Here is a 21,905-nt window from a genome sequence, read left to right on the forward strand (position 1 = left end):
CTGCCTTAGTATTTTATTTATGATAATATTGATTGATATTTATGCCAAATCCGTTCCAGTCNTCCGCAGAACAATTAATATAAAAAAAAGTTCAAACTATATAACTATAAATTATGTATTAACTTACTGTCAAAATACCAAAGTTTAGCATACAAAAGCTTTCATACTGATATCATGCTTGGTTATTTTTAAATAAAATGTTGAAGTCGTAAGAGCCTTAATATACCGAAGTAGGGGGCACTTACCTTATCTCACGTTTTATGATAAAGGAGTCTCAAAAATATAAAAGAAGGTACATCTTCTATATCCGGCTTAGTAAAAGAAGCCCTCAGCATGAAGCAACTAGTTTTTTTGGCGATATGCTTTGCCGTCGCGAGTGCCGCGGGTAAGTGGACATTGGTCAATTTTTGCATCGTAACTCAAAGGTCATGTTAGGTTGGTAATTCAGTTCTTTATCATCATCGTATAGGCCTCCCCCAATGATTTCCACAAAGACCGGTTAGTAGCGGCCTGTATCCAGCGTCTTCCTGCTACCTAATATGGTAATTCAGTTATTTCAGGAAAAATATCAAACAGCTGTCTTACCTATTACAGTTGTTATGTTTATCCAATGAGCCTGTATTTATTGATTTTATTGCGAAATTACCTATCTAGTTAGCACTTACGACCTTTGAAACAATAATTGACTTTCTGTGGTCTAACTTTATTTTATTTCAATTTTCAGGGCACTGGAAGCCAGGTTTAAGTGGTAAGNAAAGAATTTTTATAAATAATATTCCATTTGCTTATTATTTGAGCTAGAAAAAAAACTTACGAACTTACGTACTATCACGAACTAGTAGCCGTTTACCTTAAGTACCCAGTAATTACATTTTACGCAAAACCCTAAGTTCGATTCCGCGGTCTTACTCAACGATCTTAGCAAAATAACATAGGTACGTGAGATTTGAGCGAAATATAAAAAAAACACCAGAGCGAAGTTACCCCTAAACTTTAAGGCTGAGTTGCACCATCTAACCTTGACCGCAACTTTAACGATAACCGGTGTTGTTTGTTTGGAGTTTGACAGTTTTATTACCTTTGTCAAAGTACCTAAGATGGTGCAAACCAGCCTAAGGGAGGGAGAGAGTCTCTTTGACAAAATTAAAACTGTCACAAATGGTACTTTATTGTCTGAGCCCCCTGGAAATTGACCATATTACTTTACCTTACAGTGCGCTTCGACACCAGTTCAGTCGGAGCCGGCAGCGCCTTCTTCATCCCTCTCCCTCAGACCGTGTCTGAGGCCATGAGCGCCCGCTGGTTGGAGACCCCCCGCCCCGCCGGTCCTCTGTCCAGCCTGGTGATGTTCTGTCCCTCCCAGAACGACGTCGTCGTCTGCGTTCTCTACGACGACAACGGGTTTAGCTCTGGTCTGCAAATTGCTGTAAGTTTATTACCTACAACCCTATCGAATTAACTGCGCACCTCGCCTGAATGCGACTCACCCGCACACCTCCCTGCGTTCGCCTCGGGAAGTACCAGAGCGTCGATGTGACGTCACGTCTAAGTGCTAGGTGTGCAGTTAACACGATCGCGTTGTATTAATCTCAAATTAAATAGTACTACCGAGTACTTACAGGTTAACGTTAAACTGAATCGGTTCGCTACATTGTTCTTTATAGCTCCCTGAAGACAGCTTCGCAGACGGTGCTCTTGAATGGAATGCCCAAGGATTCACAAAATGGACGGCGCCCGCCAACACCGATGGAGTCGAGAGGACGTACTGGACTATCCAACAATACTTCATCTCTGAAGGTTCGTTTCTCTATCTGGCATTTTGGAAACACATAACTACAGTCTTGCTTGCTACCACAACTACAGTGGTAGCAAGTAAGGTAAATAAGTAAACCATCTTATTTTGGGCAGTCATCCAAAGTTATACCTAAGTTATAAATCGTTTCATCCGCGAAGATGCGCCCCACCATTCTTCCGCTAATGTTTGAGTGTTATTGGTACACGCTAAATTATCCATGAGTGCACACGCACACTACAATGTGACAATAAAGCTCGGATTGCTCTGATCAAACCCGCACCCCGCGCTTCCCTCGACCAAAAATTGGTGGGGCGCGTCTTCGTGAATGAAACTATCAAACCCGCACCCCGCGCTTCCCTCGACCAAAAATTGGTGGGGCGCGTCTTCGTGAATGAAACTATCTATACCTACCTACATAAAGCGTTATAATTAAAGTAAAATATATAAATTAGAACGCCTACTTATATGTAACGAAAGCGATTAAGCTATAATAGTTAGAAACCAGTGAAATAAATTGATTTTCTTTAGAATTCCTAAGCAAGAGCAAGGAAGAGCGACTGGCTTCCCGGGTGGAGGGCAAGATTCTGCAGGAAGACGCGTTATGGGTGACCGGCTTCTACGGAGAGCTGATGAGGATCTCAGACGACGCCAGTCAAGTCATTGACACCGCCACCACCCACTTCACTAAGCAAGCTTGCATTCCTGCTATGGGTAAGTGTTAATGGAAGGACCTGATTGGACAAAGAGGATAATTATTATGAAGTATTTACTTTTAGGTTCCTAGTTGTTGTAGGTCTAGGCTTTACGTACTTAGTTACGAAAAAACCAGACTAACTTTACTAAAAAAAACCACAAGAAATACAAGTTCGAAACGTCATAATTTACGACGATATCCGAACGGTGAAGGTGTCGGAGTGGCCGACTTGTGAACGTGATCTGAGGAACGCGGGTTCGATCCCCGTTGCCGCTCAACTATTGACCCCACTCGTACCTAACACAAGCATTAGTTAACCTTACCGCGAGGGGTTAACGGGACTATTAGTAATTTGTACTATACAATATTCTTTGAAAAAAAATGTAGGCACTTATCGCTAGAAACCGAGCTCTTTCAGACAGCATCAACAACTTACAGTGGTACCTACTTACTTAACACTGAACGCTACTTTTTGTTGTTCCAGGTCGCCATTACTATTACAACATGACAAAGGAACTCGACTGCACGTCGGAGCAGCTGCTGCCCTGGTTCCCTCTCCTGGACATGTCCACCAACCAGCTGATCGCTTCAGGGTTCGGAACCTTCGGCCAGCTCCCCGTCTCATCACTCGTCAGGGACTACTTTGAGAGGGGAAACAGGAACCTAGTGCAGGTAATTTTTAGACACTTCGGTCGTCCACTGCTGGACAAAGGCCTCCCCCAAGGGTTTCCACAAAGACCGGTCGTACGCCGTTCGCATCCAGGCACCTCCCGCGACCTTCACCAGATCGTTGGTCCACCTAGTGGGAGGCCTGCCCACGCTACGTCTTCCGGCTCGTGGTCGCCACTCAAGAACTTTCCTGCCCCAGCGGCCATCAGCTCTACGAGCTACGAGCTATGTGCCCCGCCCACTGCCATTTGATTTTAGCGATTCTGCGGGCTATGTCAGTCACTCTGGTTCTCCTACGGACACTTAACTACACAATATTGTATTCATCATCATCATCATAATTTTAGCCATAGGACGTCCACTGCTGAACATAGGCCTCCCCCAATGATTTCCACAATGGTCGGTTAGGATCGCCCCGGGTGCCAAGCCATGCTACGCCGCCACTGTACTTACCACTTAATGACTAAATGAACATGAACATTAATATTTGCCATGCAGATGCGCCAGTGAGTACTAATCTGCGCGACTTGTGTCACCCCCTGATGCTTGGCACCCGGGGCGGACCGCCCCCACCGCCCCCCCCTTACGCCGCTACTGCTGGGACTGTGTCTGGATAACGTTTTAACAGTGCCAAATGAGTTTTATTGCGATAAGTCGTTCGTTCGAATCCCACCTTAGGCAGGTCGATTTTTGCAAGTTATTTAAAAATAATTGTCGCTTACTAGGTACTAGGTACTTATAACTTGTAATTTTATATTATTTTTAGGTCATCGTTCCTACCGCGCCCGAGTGCATGTTCGACCTGGCTGAGAACCCCGGACTTCTGACGATGCACATCTACTATGTGGACGCCCCCACACACATCAACTGTCTCTTTGACAGCGACTAACCAACTTATCTAGATCTTACTGTTGTGGAAATGCTGAGGGTATTATTAGTTTATAAAATAAATCGAAATAAATAAAAAGTGTACTTTTAATTGATATCTCAATTATTGCTCAGATGATAATTTTGATGATTCCGATTTGATTCCAAATTGATTGCTCAATTTTTTAAGTACCTAGGTAGGTACTCATAATACAAAAAGCGTGATCTAGACACAATACAAAAGACGATTGAAGGGGACGAAGGACGCGCCTCGTGGTTTTAACGGTCATATAAATACAAGGGACTGGGAGTATTACCAGTATTACTGGGAGTCACATACCATCTTTTTATTTTATTGGTTCACCAACAACTTATGCACTATAGTATAATTTGATGACTAGTAGTCAATTAGGTAAACACCTTAGTTGATCCCTATACTGCCGCGTAAACCACCATAACATTTTTGCGACATCATACATACCACAAACACGCGACGTGATTCATGCCAATATAGATATGAAATTCACGTCGCCTGTTTATGGCATATCTTAAATTTTGTTAATAAAACATCACCAGTATAAAGTTAACTAATTTATTGAGCAACTCAACTGACACCAGTGGGTGCTTTGTGAGACCTCTTCTTGACCTTCTGTTGCCTGCGTTTGAGATGGCGTTGGATTCTTCCTGCACCTTCCTTCTTCAATTCTTCATATTGCTTCACTAATGCTTCAACTCGAAGTTCCGCTGAAACAGAAAACAAAAATTAAGTTCATATTCAAAGTTTAAGCTAGCTAGACTAGAAACATTGCATAACTTTAACCCTTTCCCTACGGGTCCTTGGAAACCAATGTCGCCTCTCAATACGGGGTATTTAAGCCTATAAAATGGTTTGCTCCACTTTACATCAAGATATTTTTAAAAGTATGAGACGGTATTGAAATTGGGAATATTATATTCTGCAACTAATGTAGTTTCATAATTACAAGTGCATTTTACACTTAATTAGCAATTTTATTGTTTTTTTTGTCGTGAACCGTGATTTAGTATTAGCTTTGCCAAAACAATAATAGATGCCACCCATATTAACCCACTTGTTACGGAGTTCACTTTTTCTATCACTTACCTTAAATCAGTCATGATAAATTTATCTCAAAACAATAGCTCCAAAACTTTATGGTTATTTACGTCAGTGTACTTATAAGACTTGGACAGTACTGCGACACACCTCATCGTTCAAATGTTGCACATAAAAATTGTTTACACTACCCACATTAGTAAAAATATTTATGTAAAAACTAGCGTTCTTTTAAAAGAACGCTAGTAACAAGTGGGTTAAGAAGTGACTTTTGACTTGGCAACAATAGGTGCCTCCCGTAGGTAAGAGGTTAATACATAAAGAGAGCTTACATTTGTTCTTAAAGTGTGGTTGTCTTCCTCCTCTAAATTCTTCTTCTGTTTTAGTTCTCTGCTTCAGAGCTTCTTCCCTTTCTTGCTTCTTCTTCTTGCTCACTCTGTGCTGCTCATTAAGCCTTTGTAACAACCTACGTAGCTTCTTTTCTCTTTCCGGATCTGTAGTTTCTTTCAATTCAGCCCGAATTGCCTTGATATCATTCATTCGTATGTCTGATAAGAAATTGTAGTTTTCTGAGAATTCTTTCTTGTCAAATTGTCCACATAATGGGTCAAACCTGTAACATAATTCATTAGGTGTTGCTAGTATAACTGTTCACTAACTTGAAGAGACTAACTTACTATAAAGTTTACATAAAAAAACACAAATACAATAGTTACCTGGGGTCACGGGCCTCCTTTTTCTTTACCGGCGCACTTGTGGTGCAATCTAGCAAAAATGGCACCGGCTTTTTAGCGCTCACTTCACGTGGCCTGTTTTTGTTCTCCCTTTTGAAGACTTTAGGTTTCTTTTCAGTAACATTTTTACTTCCAAATAAAGCTTCATTGTACACTTTGGCACCAATCCGTTCTTTCAGTTTTTGCAGTTCTTCAAATGATAATGATGATAGCTCAGCTCTGATAGCAGTCTGAAATTAAAACGTAATTAAAGCAAAAGGTGCTGTGAAACTTACAGATCGAATTTTTAGGTTAGAACTCACCCTCTCATTATCGTTCGATTCTTCCAACGAATCAACTTCTTCTTCACTGCTATTCATTGCAATATTTTTGTTATGACTTTGGAAAAATAAAAGACCAGCTGGCTTTTTCACAAAATTCTACCTTTCTAGATTTACAATAAATACAAAACAAAATGTGACAGACAGAAATGACATTGACAGCATGCATGCATTGAAATGTCATCAATGTCAATTATGACATTCGTGACATCAAACATGGCACTTTAAACTTTAATAAAGATGACCCACGCTGAACTGTCCCGCGAAACTCAATGACAGGGGGGCGCTACCATCGTTCAACTATATGGTTTCCAACATGACAAAAATCTGAACCAGCGATCCGGTATTGACGGTGGCGCCCCACTGTCAATGTCATCGACAGGACAGTCCAGTATTTTGGAACTATAATTTGCCAGCAGCCCCCCTAGACAAAAATGCACTTTTTGATAAACGAATCGAACGAATCGAAAATCGAATCCGTCAAAACTTCATACAAAAAAGAGGCTTTTCGACCACTTTTCGACTGGTTTGCGATTATAATTTGCACTTTGTCTAGACCCACAGATCCCTAAATGGAAAAATAGTCAAACCCTTCATCCCCACTCCAATGTTTTTTTGACTTCTTGACTTGGCTAATTTCCGCGCAGTGTAAACGCAGCAAAACGATACCCCAAACGAGGGGGTAGAAGATGAAAAAAAATTCATCCCCACTTTACATGTAGGGAAGCTACCCTAAAATATACATACGTTTCAGCCAAATGACGTCCACCGCTGGACAAAGGCCTCCCCCAAGGTTTTCCACAATGAACGGTCCTGCGCTGCCCGCATCCAGAATTGCTAAAATCAAGTGGCAGTGGGCGGGGCACATAGCTCGTAGAGACGGTGGCCGTTGGGGCAGGAAAGTTCTCGAGTGGCGACCACGGGCTGGAAGACGTAGCGTGGGCAGGCCTCCTACTAGGTGGACCGACGATCTGGTAAAGGTCGCGGGAAGAGCCTGGAAAATTAGATACCTCCACAAAATTACAGCTCTGTTGTTCCAACAGTTTCCAAGCAAATCCTCGGACAGACAGACACACATATCGAAACTATAAGGGTTCCTTGTCAGGACTACGGAACCCTATAAAGGCTTTTCGAACATGTTTCGACTTATAAACTGTCACATTTTAACAGTGTATGTTCATGTTCGTCTCAACTTTCGCTGCGCGACCTATAATGATAAGGCTTTTTAGGTACCTGCTACGTAATCAAACTTTTTGATTCTTTGTAATTTAATTTATCATGGTGTATGATCAGTCATAAACTGTCAATGACAAATAAACTGACTGAGTCAAAATATTCAGAAAAATGTGATACATAACAAAGTGTTGTCTTGCATTTTAATTATTTACATTTTAAATTACATAATGGGCTTTGTGAAGGCACTTTCAAACACGATAAAATCGTAGATAAGTACACTAATCAAGACAACAAAACAAGGTATGGACATAGATGAATCGATTACAGTAACAAAATTGAATTTACAAGATGGACGTGCCCTTCTCATGATAGGATGGCAACCAAAGTCTTTTGAAATGTACCTGTATGTAAAAGACAGTCTTTGGAAAGGTAGATTCTCTGCCAATAGGCTAGCTGGTTTCAGTAAGAATTTACACTTGTCTGAAAATGAATATTTTGAAAATACTAAACGATGTCTTTCTCAACAAAGAGACGATTATCGCTATGAACTAAAAAGTGGTTTCTTTTATTGGAAAAGAAAATACAAAGATTCGGTTGTTATGGAAGGGTTCCTTCCAATGGAATTAGATGATTCTCCACCAAGCACCCGACCAGATTTATTTGAAATAATCCTTGTATTGAATAAGTATCTCAAAGGAAAAGTAATAGATCTTCAACGAAAGTATAAATCTATAAAGCAAGACTATGCAAAATGCCTTAAAGATACTGAAGAATTCCTAAATCTGAAGATTGAAATGGAAAAGGCACTTTGCGACAAATTTTTGAACTTAATAAGTTTAAAAAAGTCTAAAGTAGAGGCCTTGGAAAAATCTGCTACCAAGATTAAAGATGAAACAAAGCAAAACAAGTCTAAGAAAATATCATACAGTGTAAATTGATTGTGTTGCAAACATTTTTCTGAATAAATACAATTACTTATAAGACTTGATTTTTTTTACAATGAATCATTAGTATTTTTCTGTAAATTAAACCTAAAAACACCATATAGTTTTTTATGGTCATGGCCACTAGTAATCTATTAGGCTTAGGTACAAGTTAACGTTATCGTTATTTTAGATTGACATATTATATTTTAACGGACGCTGTTTAGTGTTCAGCTAGCTCATTCAGCTCAACACGTCACTTTAATAATCATTCATTCAGTCACTCACGTCACTGTCAGTCAGTCACTGTTCAACAAAGTTCAAAAACAAAATTTGTTTTGATTTGTTAAATTTTTCTTATAAATTCTCCAAAAATGGAGCCAAATATCCCAAATAATACATTGATATCAAAATTACACATCAATGATCAAGACATCTATGTACGTATACAGTGGGAGGACAATGAAAATGATTTATTTCGCATAAAAATTTTCGATGGCACCAGCAGTTGGTCTGGACGATTTTCCACTGAATTTGCTAGAAGCTGCAGGAATATGGTTGAAGAAACTGAAGATGACTATAAACGTAATGTCAGAAATTGCCTGGCCGGCACCATAGAAGGTTTTACCTTTGACTTTGTTGTTCAAGCAGAAGACCCTAGTGTTGCAAAGTTTAGTTGGAGGAAATTATTTGATGATTCGACATTGATGGCTCATGGCTCTGTTCCAGTTCATCTTGATGACAACCAGGAGTCTAAAGACAGTTTAATTGACTTCTTGTTGAGGGAGAACAAAGAACTAAGGGATGTTATTGAAGTTTACATGAGGAGAAATGATGCACTGACTGACAACCTGGAAAAATGCAAAGAAGAGTTGGAGGAATTTGTGAACATGAAGACTTCCCTAGAAACAAGTCTGTATGGTAAATTTATACAGTTACTCAACGAGAAAAAGAGGAGGATTCGGCTACTTGAAGAGAATATACAGAAATTCGAATAAATTCTTGTGTACCCTTATTATTACCTTATTTGAACCAAAATAATGTGTATCTCTAGGTGTGTGATGAATTTAAGAAATTTTTGTGATTATCTATCTTTGAATTTAATAATAATAATTAAATTGAACTAACATAATGTAATAGGTGTTTGAAATTTTGATGATTATTGTATGTTTAATTTTGTATTTGAATCTACTCAATGCGAGTGTATTGTGTAGTTGTAAGAAATTTTTGTCATAAACAAATGAAGAAATCATACTTGCATTTTATTTCTATATTCTCTGAACTTATCAGTATTTTCACTTCCTCATGGCAGAGATTAAAACTCAATAGTTAATAAATAAATAAAACTCAATAGTTATGAAACAATAAATATTTTATTCATAAAAAATTTTGCTTATAGCTTTTTATTTATTTAAGTATTATTTAGTAGCTTCTTCCGAAGAGGGTGATGTACTTAGGTTTGCTCTTGCAAGCTGGGTGGATGCACACATCTGTTGCAGAGAGCTCACGAGGCTGCTGGAACGGGATGCACAGAGACTTTGCTCCCATGGCCGGGCCTTTCACTTCAGTGGTTGGGTCATCTTCAGTTCTATTGAAGAGAAAATATTTGTTTTAGTCCTCTTGCCTAATTGAAGCAATGAGAAAAAATCGGCATTTAAAATTGTTGCTCGAGGTAAGGAGCAGCTTTGTCTAAAGAATTTGGTCATAAACATTATATGTACCTATGTACTTCAGTACTTTCACAATTAATAAAGAGGATCATATTATTATAACTACGACAAATTCACTGGCTGACAATTTAACTGGTACTTGAATGTATGGTGATGCATAATTTCCAAGCCAGTAGATTTGATACAATAGCTTTAATAAAGTTAACTTTTCAACCTAAACAACTGGGCAAATGAAGATAGCTGATAAATACCTCGCGCTGTCATTCTTGATGCTATCCTCGCAGGGCATCTCGCCGCAGAACGGCGCGAGCAGAATGTGTTTGCGCTCTAGCGCAGCTGTGAAGTCGTCCCATTTCGTCACCAGGGACAAGCGGGCGTCGCGGTCCTTTGTCGCCCTGTGCAACAAATACAATTATATTGACTCATGTACATCAACAGTATACTTGAAAAAATAGACGAAGATAGTGTTTTGTAAAAGTGTTATTAGGCAAACCACTTGGGATGTCTAGATTGAGAGAAAATTTGTTTGGCAAAATTGAAATAAGGTTTACCTAAGTTACTTGGACATAACAGTTAGCACCACTGCGAGTGACCCAGATGATAAAACTACCGTAGAGCCATTCTGGCGAGTGCAATTAAAGTCATACTACCGCTTCAGTATCCACCAGTAGGCGCCACTATCCTAGTTACAGGCTTACTTTACAGAGGCACCCTGGTTGGTTACCTACTGGTAGGTAAGTAAGCGCTAAAACGATAGGCAATAGTGGCTTAACTATAGGGTGGCAGGGCTGGCAAAATGCCACGGGGCCCCGGCCCAAGACCCTAAGGCCCCTCGCGATGCTTCAGGGCGGTGGTCCCGGGGCCCCTCTGAAAAATTACCCTAGGCCCTTGGACTTGCCACAGGCTTCGGATGGTATAGTTACGCCACTGATAGCAATAGCAAATAGGGCTGTAGACTACTATGGAATAATGGACATACTTCGCCAACATATCTTCATGAGTCTTCTCGAGCAAGGCCACCAGTTCAGCTGTGGACTGATCGCGTTTCAGCGTGAGTTTCTCGCCCGTGAGTCGTCTTACTGCCACCACCTCGCCGCGCTCTATGTCCTTGGGGCCTAGCTCTACGCGAATCGGGACGCCCTGGAAGGTGAAGATTAAAATAATATACAAAGACTTACATTAAAAACAACAAAATTGTTATAAATATTCAACTGACATGACTAAATTTGAGACAGTAACAGAAAATGAGTGCTTGATGCTGATGTAAAATATGCTTGACTGTTAGATTTGCGCCCGCCATGTTTGATACCACTAGTTTTTGAGCAGGAAAATTCAGGGAGAGAAACTTATGAATTGTGATGCTATACATACACTTTGGAATTGCAGAGTAGAGCGCATTCTTTCTTGTTCGTCGCGCTACATTCTTGTCAGAGTGCTCGTGGTCATCACATTTGGTATGGCAATAAATACAACTGTCTTTAGGGCCAAACTACGTAGTTCCTACCTTGAGCTCCCAGTGGTTGAACTTCCACCCAGGCGAGTAGTTATCCCTCGTATCTGCTTCAGCTCTGATTCCACCCGCGCAGTATTGGTCCACCAGCTGCTTGCACGAGGCGAGCAAGCTGGCTCGTTGTTCCGGCGTGCTGGAAGCGGTCACTCCGCAGGGGACGACTATGACTTGCACAATATAANCGATATAACACAAACTGTTGCTTAAGATGAGAACCTGATGCTCTTTTGTTTTTGGGAGACGAGAAAAGGAACCATTCAGTACCCGGCTGTGTTATATCAGCTGCTTGCCTTCCAAAATGGTGATGATATACACAAAAGTGTTGGCAGCAGAGTGCACAGGCCTTGCTGTATCCGGACGTGTGAATAAAACAGTCTTTAGGGTCCTACCTTGAGCTCCCAGTGGTTGAACTTCCACCCAGGCGAGTAGTTATCCCTGGTGTCTGCTTCAGCTCGGATCCCGCCCGCGCAGTATTGGTCCACCAGCTGCTTGCACGAGGCGAGCAAGCTCGTTGTTCCGGCGTGCTGGAAGCGGTCACTCCGCAGGGGACGACTATGACGCACGATATAACACAAACTGTTGCTTATAGCGAGTGCTTGAGGCTCTTTTGTTTTTGGGAGACGTGAAGAACCATTCAGTACTCAATTGTGTTATATCAGCTGCTATGTTAATACCTACCGCTCAGGTTCAGGATAAGAAGCCTTTCAAAATGGTGATGCTATGTATACACAAATTCGGCTGCATCAGAATAGAAAACAGAAGTGTTGCTGTATCCAGATGTGAGCTAAAAAAAACAGTCTTAGTCTAGTTCCTACCTTGAGCTCCCAGTGGTTGAACTTCCACCCAGGCGAGTAGTTATCCCTGGTGTCTGCTTCAGCTCGGATCCCGCCCGCGCAGTATTGTTCCACCAGCTGCTTGCACGAGGCGAGCAAGCTGGCTCGTTGTTCCGGCGTGCTGGAAGCGGTCACTCCGCAGGGGACGACTATGACTTGCACGATATAACACAAACTGTTGCTTATAGCGAGTGCTTGATGCTCTTTTGTGTTAGGGAGATGAGAAAAGGAACCATTCAGTACCCGGCAGTGTTATATCAGCTGCTTGCCTTCCAAAATGGTGATGCTATACACAAAAGTGTTGGCAGCAGAGTGCACAGGCTTTGCTGTATCGGAACGTGTCAATAAAACAGTCTTTGGGGTCCTACCTTGAGTTCCCAGTGGTTGAATTTCCACCCAGGCGAGTAGTTATCCCTAGTGTCTGCTTCAGCTCTGATTCCACCCCGCGCAGTATTGGTCCACCAGCTGCTTGCACGAGGCGAGCAAGCTGGCTCGTTGTTCCGGCGTGCTGGAGGCGGTCACTCCGCAGGGGACGACTATGACTTGCACGATATAACACAAACTGTTGCTTATAGCGAGTGCTTGATGCTCTTTTGTTTTTGCAGGACGCAAAGAGGAACCTTTCAATACTCGGCTGTGTTATATCAGCAGCCAGGTTTGATTCAGAGTAAGAAGCTTCCAAAATGGTGATGCTATACACAAATATAGTGACATCAAAGAAGAGTGCACATGCTTTTCTGTATCCGAACGTGAGCTAAAATAAAACAGTCTTAGTCTAGTTCCTACCTTGAGCTCCCAATGGTTGAACTTCCAGCCAGGCGAGTAGATATCTCCTCGGCTGTGTTATATCAGCTGCTTGCCTTCCAAAATGGTGATGCTATACAAAAATGTGTTGACAGCAGAGTGCACAGGCCTTGCTGTATCGGGACGTGTCAATAAAACAGTCTTTGGGGTCCTACCTTGAGTTCCCAGTGGTTGAATTTCCACCCAGGCGAGTAGTTATCCCTGGTGTCTGCTTCAGCTCGGATCCCGCCCGCGCAGTATTGGTCCACCAGCTGCTTGCACGAGGCGAGCAAGCTGGCTCGCTGTTCCGGCGTGCTGGAAGCGGTCACTCCGCAGGGGACGACTATGACTTGCAAGTTATAATACAAACTTGCTTATGGCGAGTGCTGATGCTCTTTTGTTTTTGGGAGACGAGAAGTTCCATTCAGTACTCAATTGTGTTATATCAGCTGCTATGTTAGATACCTACCGCTCAGGTTCAGGATAAGAAGCCTTTCAAAATGGTGATGCTATACACAAATTCGGCTGCATCAGAATTGAAAACAGAAGTGTTGCTGTATCAAACCAGACACTGGGGGACTTACCTTTAGCTCCCAATGGTTGAACTTCCACCCAGGCGAGTAGTTATCCCTGGTGTCTGCTTCAGCTCTGATTCCACCCGCGCAGTATTGGTCCACCAGCTGCTTGCACGAGGCGAGCAAGCTGGCTCGTTGTTCCGGCGTGCTGGAAGCGGTCACTCCGCAGGGGACGACTATGACTTGTACGTCTGCTACGCGTGGGGGCAGCACTAGTCCGCGGTCATCGCCGTGGACTAAGACCATTACACCTGGAGAGAAAGAATATGGTCAACATTTTCGTCAACGATTGCGCTATTACACCTGGATATTTTTGGTACATTTTCTGTCCTGAAGACCTAAGATATTAGGCTTCCTGACAGATTAAATTTTAGAACGTTCCTAAGTACAGGATGAATATTTCAGGTAAGAAAAAGCAAATCGGAAAATACAAAAAAAAAACATTAAAGACAGCAGCTGGTACATTAATGTATGTAAGCCTGAGCCCCGATTACGGTAACTTTTAACGTCTACAATCCAGACGCGTTTCTGATTCTGCAATACGATTGGTCAAAACAGCTGACGTACGCTGTACGACCAATCGTATCGCAGAATCGAGAAGCGTGTCTGGATTGTTGACGTTAAAAATTACCGTAATCGGGGGCTCTGTATACTAGGTGCTGTTCGTTCGTTTCAGCCGAATGACGTCCACTGCTGGACAAAGGCTCCCCAAGGATTTCCACAAAGACCGGTCCTGCGCCGCTCGCATCCAGGCACCTCCCGTGACCTTCACCAGATCGTCCGTCCACCTAGTAGGAGGCCTGAACCGGAAGACTAGGTGCTGATTTCAATTCAATTATTAAGTTGACCAATTACAACTCCCAAAAATTATCGATTGTTTTCCAAATGACGTTAAACTGTGGATGACAAGTCACGACACAACACCTGTGTACATTTACGCAGGTTAGCAGTTTGGGATCTATTTTGTTCGTTAAAGGTGTTCGTCTCAATTACTAAAATTGATTCGTGACACCCTTTGAATGAAATGAACTCCGTAAATATAGCTAAAGCCCGGTCTGCGAGCACGTAGAATTTTGTCCAATGACCCCAAGGTACCCATCCTTATCGCTCGCGCGTAATTATGTTGCTGTCGCGCTCGCACACTCACTGCGGGCGCCCGTCGCACAGTCGCGACAGTAATATAATTACGCGCGAGCGATAAGGATGGGTTGCTTGGGGTCATTGGACAAAATTCTACGTGCTCGCAGACCAGACTATAGAACTAAAATTATCAAATTGAACATAAACCTTACCAATAGTTCTGGTGGTGATTCCCCAAGAATTCTGGTACACGTATGCCTTCTCGTGCGTGTCGGGGTCGTCGTAGACTACCTCGAACATCTTCGAGAAGTTCTGGCCGAGGTGGTGACTTGTGGCTCCCTGTTTTTGATGCATACAAATGTTAAGCACGATGCTATACAAATAGTAAACTTGCTTCGACTAAAGTATTTCTTTTTAGCTTTATGTGAGAAAAAAATAATGCTGCATAGCTTATGAGTATGAACGATCTAGTATAAGTATTAAGTAAGAGCTACGTTTAAAATTTTACTAAAGAAGAGAAACACAGAAAAAGGCACATCCTTTCAGTCATTCGGAAGCCTTATTACTCACATATTTTCTCAATATTCATGTTAAGAGTTCAGTTACTTTCAATATGTTAAGCATTTTCTGAGGTGCAATTTTCTATTATTTTTTTATGCTAGACAAGGCAGGTATTTGACCGCAATCGCACCTGGTGTTAAGTGAGATGCAGTCTAGGATGGTACATATCTGCCCTGTAACTTCCTGTAAGTGCCTATTCACTCTCGTCTTGAAAACGGCCGGATTATAGTGTTCAGGAAATACAGCAGCAGGCAGCGAATTCCAGTACCTAGCTGTTCGTTCCTATTACTTATATACTAATTTATTTCTCCGAGCAGGATTCGATTTCCAATATACAGGGTGTTAGGTAAATGGGTATATGAGCCGACCACTAGCCCATGTTAACATGGGCATATAAATGGAATGGTGAACTTCACCATACCATTTATTTGAGGTTGAGAGCTATCTGCGCTCACCTATTGTCCGGTGAAGCTGAAAAAGCTGCTCACGGCTATCAGCATAGTCCGTCCAAAAAAAAACATACCATATTATTATGCCCATGTTAACATGGGCTAGTGTCGCCTCATATACCCATTTACCTAACAGCCTGTATACAATAGTAAACACAATTAATTCCCGCTAACCTGGATGGCTCTCCCGCTGGCTGGAATATAAGCCTCCACAGTGGTGGTGTAGTCTCCTCCAGCGAATTTCTCCTTCTCAGTCTTGCGGCCCTTGATCACCGGGATCGCTAGCAGCTCTTCGTACACCCGCGCGTACAGATCTATTAATTTAAAATTTTCAATTAGTTTTAGATTTCCAATGATTACTAAAAACTAGACTAGCTGTTGTTGTTGTTAGACCTTATTTTAGGGTTTGTCACATTGAAATCTGAATGCATTCTGCAGACAGATCAAAGTGAACGTAGCCCGTCATCATGTACGTATGAACAACATTTTCGGTCAGGGCAATCGATTATCTCGCAGCCAACGGTACTTACGCGTTTTTGACTTTTGACTTGACCGCAGAAAAACATTCTGTATGAAAAAACCTTGAGTGCAATAAAGCTTTAAATTTATAAATATCTGATGGCAAAAACAACATTTGATTTTGAATCTTAATTCACATTAATAAAATTCAAAATAAGTTGGCAACAAATCACCAGCAAGCACTATAATTGCACTGACCGAGTATCTGTAGGACCTCCTCGGCGGCCTCGGACTGCAGCCGGAAGGCGGTGTGGCCTTCCTGCCACAGGAACTCGCGTGTTCTTAGGAAGGGTTGTGGCTGTTTGAACTCCCATCTCTGTAAAACATTGCAATATTTTAACAATATTGTATGGTATTCCTGCATTGAAAAGCTGAAGGCAGTGAGCTGGTTAAATCTGTTGAAGAACCTGTAACCATTAGAGTAAACACACATTAGGACGACCTCCAGCTAAGTGAAGTCACGAAAAGTCACTTGGCAGAAACTGGACTCTTTATACATAAAACACGATAAAATAGCGCATATTAGGAGATACCTATGTTCAGCAGTGGACTGTAACTGTTATAAAATGTTAATGATGAGATTATTTTTATTTGTATTTGACGAATGTGGTTATGAGTTTATTGATACCATCAACTAATACGGGATCGGACACCGCTAATCAATTGAGATACTCTTTGTGAGCATTGAAAACGCTATTTTGTATATAGCCTGGTCCGTGAGCAAGTAGAATCCCGTCCAATGACCCCAAGCTACCCATCCCTATCGCTCGCGCGTAATTATGTCGCCGTCGCGACTGTGCGACGGGCGCCCGCAGTGAGTGTGCGAGCGCGACAGCAACATAATTACGCGCGAGTGATAGAGATGGGTAGCTTGGGGTCATTGGACGGGATTCTACGTGCTCACGGACCAGGCATTAGTACCCGAGTTTGTCCTCACTTTTAGTTAACCTGGAAGTTAACTTTACCCCTAAATGACCTGATTGTGAAATGTTACAATACCGGAAAGCAGCGTAGGGTGGGTTGATGACCTCATAAATGTAGCAGGAAGGCGTTGGATGCAGGCCGCTACCAACCGGGAGATGTGAGGAGGCCTATGTTCAGCAGTGGAAGTCCTGTGGCTGAAATGATGATGATTGTACTCACCACGACGTTGTTCCACTGGTTGAGCTTGTAGGGCAGGTAGCGGTGGCTCTGGATCTACTTGGTAGGCGGGGTGCATGATGTCTCTGAGTCTGCTATATGAGTCGCGTTATTATGTTGCTGTCGCGCTCGCACACTTACTGCGGGCGCGCGTCGCACAGTCGCGACAGCAATATAATTACGCGCGAGCGATAAGGATGGGTAGCTTGGGGTCATTGGACAAAATTCTACGTGCTCGAGACCAGACTATAATAGATGTGCACTCACCACGACGTTGTTCCACTGGTTGAGCTTGTAGGGCAGGTCGCGGTGGCTCTGGATCCACTTGGCGTAGGCGGGGTACATGACGGTCTCGGACGTGGGCCGGATGGCGATGTGCTCGGCCAGCTCCGACGAGCCCGAGTGCGTCACCCAAGCGACCTCTGGCGCGAAGTCTGCTATGTGGGTCTTCTCGCGTTCTAGAGCTGCCTATGGAATAAATTGTAATATTTAAGTTTCCAGTACACATTGTAAGTTATAAGTTGCTCGGCCGGCTCCAAGAAGCCCGAGTGAGTCTGCCATGTAAGTTTTTTCGCGGACTAAAGCTGCCAAGGGAAAGTAATTTTGATGTAAGTCAAAAGTTTATAATAGAAGAAAACAATAAGAATAATAAATCTCTGTTATCCACNTGGTAGATCTACACTCACCACCACTGGTTGAGCTTATACGGCAAGTCGCGGTGGCTCTAGAATCTGGATTCACTTGGTAGGCGACAAATGACCTCTCGGAATATGCTATGTGAGTCTTTTGGTGTTCTAGAGTTGCCTGGGGAAGCTACTTATAGATCTACAGACGGTGGCTCTGGGTCTACTTGGTAGGCGGGGTGCAGGCGGTCTTGGAGTCTGCTATGTTAGTATCTTCATGCTCTAGCTGTCTGGCGAAGCTACTCGTAGATCTACACTCACCACGACGTTGTTCCACTGGTTGAGCTTGTAGGGCAGGTCGCGGTGGCTCTAGAATCTGAATTCACTTGATAGGTGGGGTACATGACGTCTCGGAATCTGCTAAGTGTTGTCCCAAGCTAGAGCTGTGGTGCGTCTGTCACAATCTTCACCAATCATCCTCCAAGCGGGTCGAAAGCAGGCATCCCTTATCACAAGTACAAGTCTCACGACTGCTGGATGCAGGCCGCTACCATTGCCTATGTTCAGCAGTGGACGTCCTGTGGCTGAAATGATGAAGACACTTACCACTATATTGTTCCACTGGTTGAGATTGTAGGGCAGGTCGCGGTGGCTCTAGAATCTGCATTAAGTTGGTAGGCGAGATACAGACGGTTTTGGAGTCTGCTATATTAGTATCTTCATGCTCTAGTTGTCTGGGGAAGCTACTGATAGATGTACACTCACCACGACGTTGTTCCACTGGTTGAGCTTGTAGGGCAGGTCGCGGTGGCTCTGGATCCACTTGGCGTAGGCGGGGTACATGACGGTCTCGGACGTGGGCCGGATGGCGATGTGCTCGGCCAGCTCCGACGAGCCCGAGTGCGTCACCCAAGCGACCTCTGGCGCGAAGTCTGCTATGTGGGTCTTCTCGCGCTCTATGCTGCCTGGGGAAGCTACTAATACATCTACACTCACCAACACTGGTTGAACTTATGCAACAAGTTGCGGTGGCTCTAGAATCTGGATTCACTTGGTAGGCGACAAATGACCTCTCGGAATATGCTATGTGAGTCTTTTGGTGTTCTAGAGTTGCCTGGGGAAGCTACTTATAGAACTACAGACGATAGCTCAGGATTCACTTAGTAGGCGGGGTACAGACGGTCTTGGAATCTGCTTTATGAGTCTTCTCGCGTCCTAATGCTGCCTGGGGAAGCTACTAAAGCCCGGTCTCCGAGCACGTAGAATCCCGTCCAATGACCCCAAGCTACCCATCCTTATCGTTCGCGCGTAATTATGTTGCTGTCGCGCTCGCACACTCACTGCGGGNATCGCCCCGGGTGCCAAGCCATGCAGTTAACAGTTAGCACCACTGGCGAGTGATAAAACCCTACCGTGGCGGCATTCTAGTGAGTGCAAGTGCATTAAAAGTCATCCTACCGCTTCAGTATCCACCAGTAGGCGCCACTATCCTAGTTATTAGCGAGTGGACAGGCTTACTTTACAGAGGCACCCTGGTTGGTTACCTACTGGTAGGTAAGTAAGCGCTAAAACGATAGGCAATAGTGGCTTAACTATAGGGTGGCAGGGCTGGCAAAATGCCACGGGGCCCCGGCCCAAGACCCTAAGGCCCCTCGCGATGCTTCAGGGCGGTGGTCCCGGGGCCCCTCTGAAAAATTACCCTAGGCCCTTGGACTTGCCACAGGCTTCGGATGGTATAGTTACGCCACTGATAGCAATAGCAAATAGGGCTGTAGACTACTATGGAATAATGGACATACTTCGCCAACATATCTTCATGAGTCTTCTCGAGCAAGGCCACCAGTTCAGCTGTGGACTGATCGCGTTTCAGCGTGAGTTTCTCGCCCGTGAGTCGTCTTACTGCCACCACCTCGCCGCGCTCTATGTCCTTGGGGCCTAGCTCTACGCGAATCGGGACGCCCTGGAAGGTGAAGATTAAAATAATATACAAAGACTTACATTAAAAACAACAAAATTGTTATAAATATTCAACTGACATGACTAAATTTGAGACAGTAACAGAAAATGAGTGCTTGATGCTGATGTAAAATATGCTTGACTGTTAGATTTGCGCCCGCCATGTTTGATACCACTAGTTTTTGAGCAGGAAAATTCAGGGAGAGAAACTTATGAATTGTGATGCTATACATACACTTTGGAATTGCAGAGTAGAGCGCATTCTTTCTTGTTCGTCGCGCTACATTCTTGTCAGAGTGCTCGTGGTCATCACATTTGGTATGGCAATAAATACAACTGTCTTTAGGGCCAAACTACGTAGTTCCTACCTTGAGCTCCCAGTGGTTGAACTTCCACCCAGGCGAGTAGTTATCCCTTAATTACGCGCGAGCGATAAGGATGGGTAGCTTGGGGTCATTGGACAAAATTCTACGTGCTCGAGACCAGACTATAATAGATGTGCACTCACCACGACGTTGTTCCACTGGTTGAGCTTGTAGGGCAGGTCGCGGTGGCTCTGGATCCACTTGGCGTAGGCGGGGTACATGACGGTCTCGGACGTGGGCCGGATGGCGATGTGCTCGGCCAGCTCCGACGAGCCCGAGTGCGTCACCCAAGCGACCTCTGGCGCGAAGTCTGCTATGTGGGTCTTCTCGCGCTCTATGCTGCCTGGGGAAGCTACTAATACATCTACACTCACCAACACTGGTTGAACTTATGCAACAAGTTGCGGTGGCTCTAGAATCTGGATTCACTTGGTAGGCGACAAATGACCTCTCGGAATATGCTATGTGAGTCTTTTGGTGTTCTAGAGTTGCCTGGGGAAGCTACTTATAGAACTACAGACGATAGCTCAGGATTCACTTAGTAGGCGGGGTACAGACGGTCTTGGAATCTGCTTTATGAGTCTTCTCGCGTCCTAATGCTGCCTGGGGAAGCTACTAAAGCCCGGTCTCCGAGCACGTAGAATCCCGTCCAATGACCCCAAGCTACCCATCCTTATCGTTCGCGCGTAATTATGTTGCTGTCGCGCTCGCACACTCACTGCGGGCGCGCGTCGCACAGTCGCGACAGCAATTAATTACGCGCGAGCGATAAGGATGGGTAGCTTGGGGTCATTGGACAAAATTCTACGTGCTCGAGACCAGACTATAATAGATGTGCACTCACCACGACGTTGTTCCACTGGTTGAGCTTGTAGGGCAGGTCGCGGTGGCTCTGGATCCACTTGGCGTAGGCGGGGTACATGACGGTCTCGGACGTGGGCCGGATGGCGATGTGCTCGGCCAGCTCCGACGAGCCCGAGTGCGTCACCCAAGCGACCTCTGGCGCGAAGTCTGCTATGTGGGTCTTCTCGCGCTCTATGCTGCCTGGGGAAGCTACTAATACATCTACACTCACCAACACTGGTTGAACTTATGCAACAAGTTGCGGTGGCTCTAGAATCTGGATTCACTTGGTAGGCGACAAATGACGTCTCGGAATATGCTATGTGAGTCTTTTGGTGTTCTAGAGTTGCATGGGAAGCTACTTATAGATCTACAGACGGTGGCTCTGGATCTACTTGGTAGGCGGGGTACATGATGTCTCGGAGTCTGCTATATGAGTCTTCTCGCGTCCTAAAGCTGCCTGGGGAAGCTACTAAAGCCCGGTCTCCGAGCACGTAGAATTGTGTCCAATGAAGCCAAGCTACCCACCCTTATCACTCGCGCGTAATTATATTGCTGTCGCGACTGTGTGACGGGCGCAAGCAGTGAGTGTGCGAGCGCAACAGCAACATAATTACGCGCGAGCGATAAGGATGGGTAGCTTGGGGTCATTGGATGGGATTCTACGTGCTCACGGACCAGGCTTTAGTACCCGAGTTTGTCCTCACTTTTAGTTAACCTGGAAGTTAACTTTACCCCTAAATGA

General features: G+C 43.9%; 4 protein-coding genes across 5 annotated transcripts in view; 2 read left to right on the top strand and 2 right to left on the bottom strand.

Moving 5' to 3' along the window:
- Positions 1–282: 282 nt before the first annotated feature.
- LOC114364506 (uncharacterized) lies at positions 283–4,135 on the top strand. Its single transcript, XM_028320687.1, has 7 exons — positions 283–385; positions 725–748; positions 1,215–1,426; positions 1,665–1,797; positions 2,324–2,506; positions 2,974–3,161; positions 3,925–4,135. The coding sequence occupies exons 1-7, from the start codon at positions 334–336 to the stop codon at positions 4,045–4,047; spliced, it is 915 nt and encodes a 304-aa protein (XP_028176488.1). The 5' UTR covers positions 283–333; the 3' UTR covers positions 4,048–4,135.
- A 468-nt stretch (positions 4,136–4,603) lies between these two features.
- LOC114364496 (ribosomal RNA processing protein 36 homolog) lies at positions 4,604–6,312 on the bottom strand. 2 transcript variants are annotated; one of them, XM_028320672.1, is made up of 4 exons: positions 6,110–6,312; positions 5,817–6,064; positions 5,433–5,713; positions 4,604–4,769 (listed from the first exon to the last, which is right to left on the bottom strand). In XM_028320672.1, exons 1-4 carry the CDS (start codon positions 6,191–6,193, stop codon positions 4,630–4,632), a joined length of 753 nt encoding a protein of 250 aa, XP_028176473.1. In that variant the 5' UTR covers positions 6,194–6,312; the 3' UTR covers positions 4,604–4,629. The 2 variants fall into 2 exon arrangements, with proteins under 2 accessions (XP_028176473.1, XP_028176474.1); XM_028320673.1 differs by having other exon boundaries at positions 6,137–6,310.
- A 2,234-nt stretch (positions 6,313–8,546) lies between these two features.
- Positions 8,547–9,497, top strand: LOC114364497 (DNA repair protein XRCC4-like). Its single transcript, XM_028320674.1, has one exon. The coding sequence runs from the start codon at positions 8,628–8,630 to the stop codon at positions 9,249–9,251; it is 624 nt and encodes a 207-aa protein (XP_028176475.1). The 5' UTR covers positions 8,547–8,627; the 3' UTR covers positions 9,252–9,497.
- Positions 9,498–9,672: 175 nt separating this feature from the next.
- GluProRS (Glutamyl-prolyl-tRNA synthetase) overlaps positions 9,673–21,905 on the bottom strand; it is a 69,576-nt gene continuing 57,343 nt past the window's right edge. Inside the window, exons 25-31 of the mRNA XM_028320662.1 lie at positions 16,432–16,549; positions 15,889–16,028; positions 14,917–15,043; positions 13,634–13,875; positions 10,903–11,063; positions 10,175–10,318; positions 9,673–9,841 (exon numbers count right to left, since the gene is read on the bottom strand). Of these exons, the coding sequence (XP_028176463.1) occupies positions 9,676–9,841; positions 10,175–10,318; positions 10,903–11,063; positions 13,634–13,875; positions 14,917–15,043; positions 15,889–16,028; positions 16,432–16,549 (1,098 nt within the window). The 3' untranslated portion in view covers positions 9,673–9,675. The remainder of the gene's footprint in view (positions 9,842–10,174; positions 10,319–10,902; positions 11,064–13,633; positions 13,876–14,916; positions 15,044–15,888; positions 16,029–16,431; positions 16,550–21,905) is intronic.

This window comes from Ostrinia furnacalis, unplaced genomic scaffold (assembly GCF_004193835.3).
Source record: "Ostrinia furnacalis isolate ACB-3 unplaced genomic scaffold, ASM419383v2 OfSCF7446, whole genome shotgun sequence".
Lineage (NCBI taxonomy): Eukaryota > Metazoa > Arthropoda > Insecta > Lepidoptera > Crambidae > Ostrinia > Ostrinia furnacalis.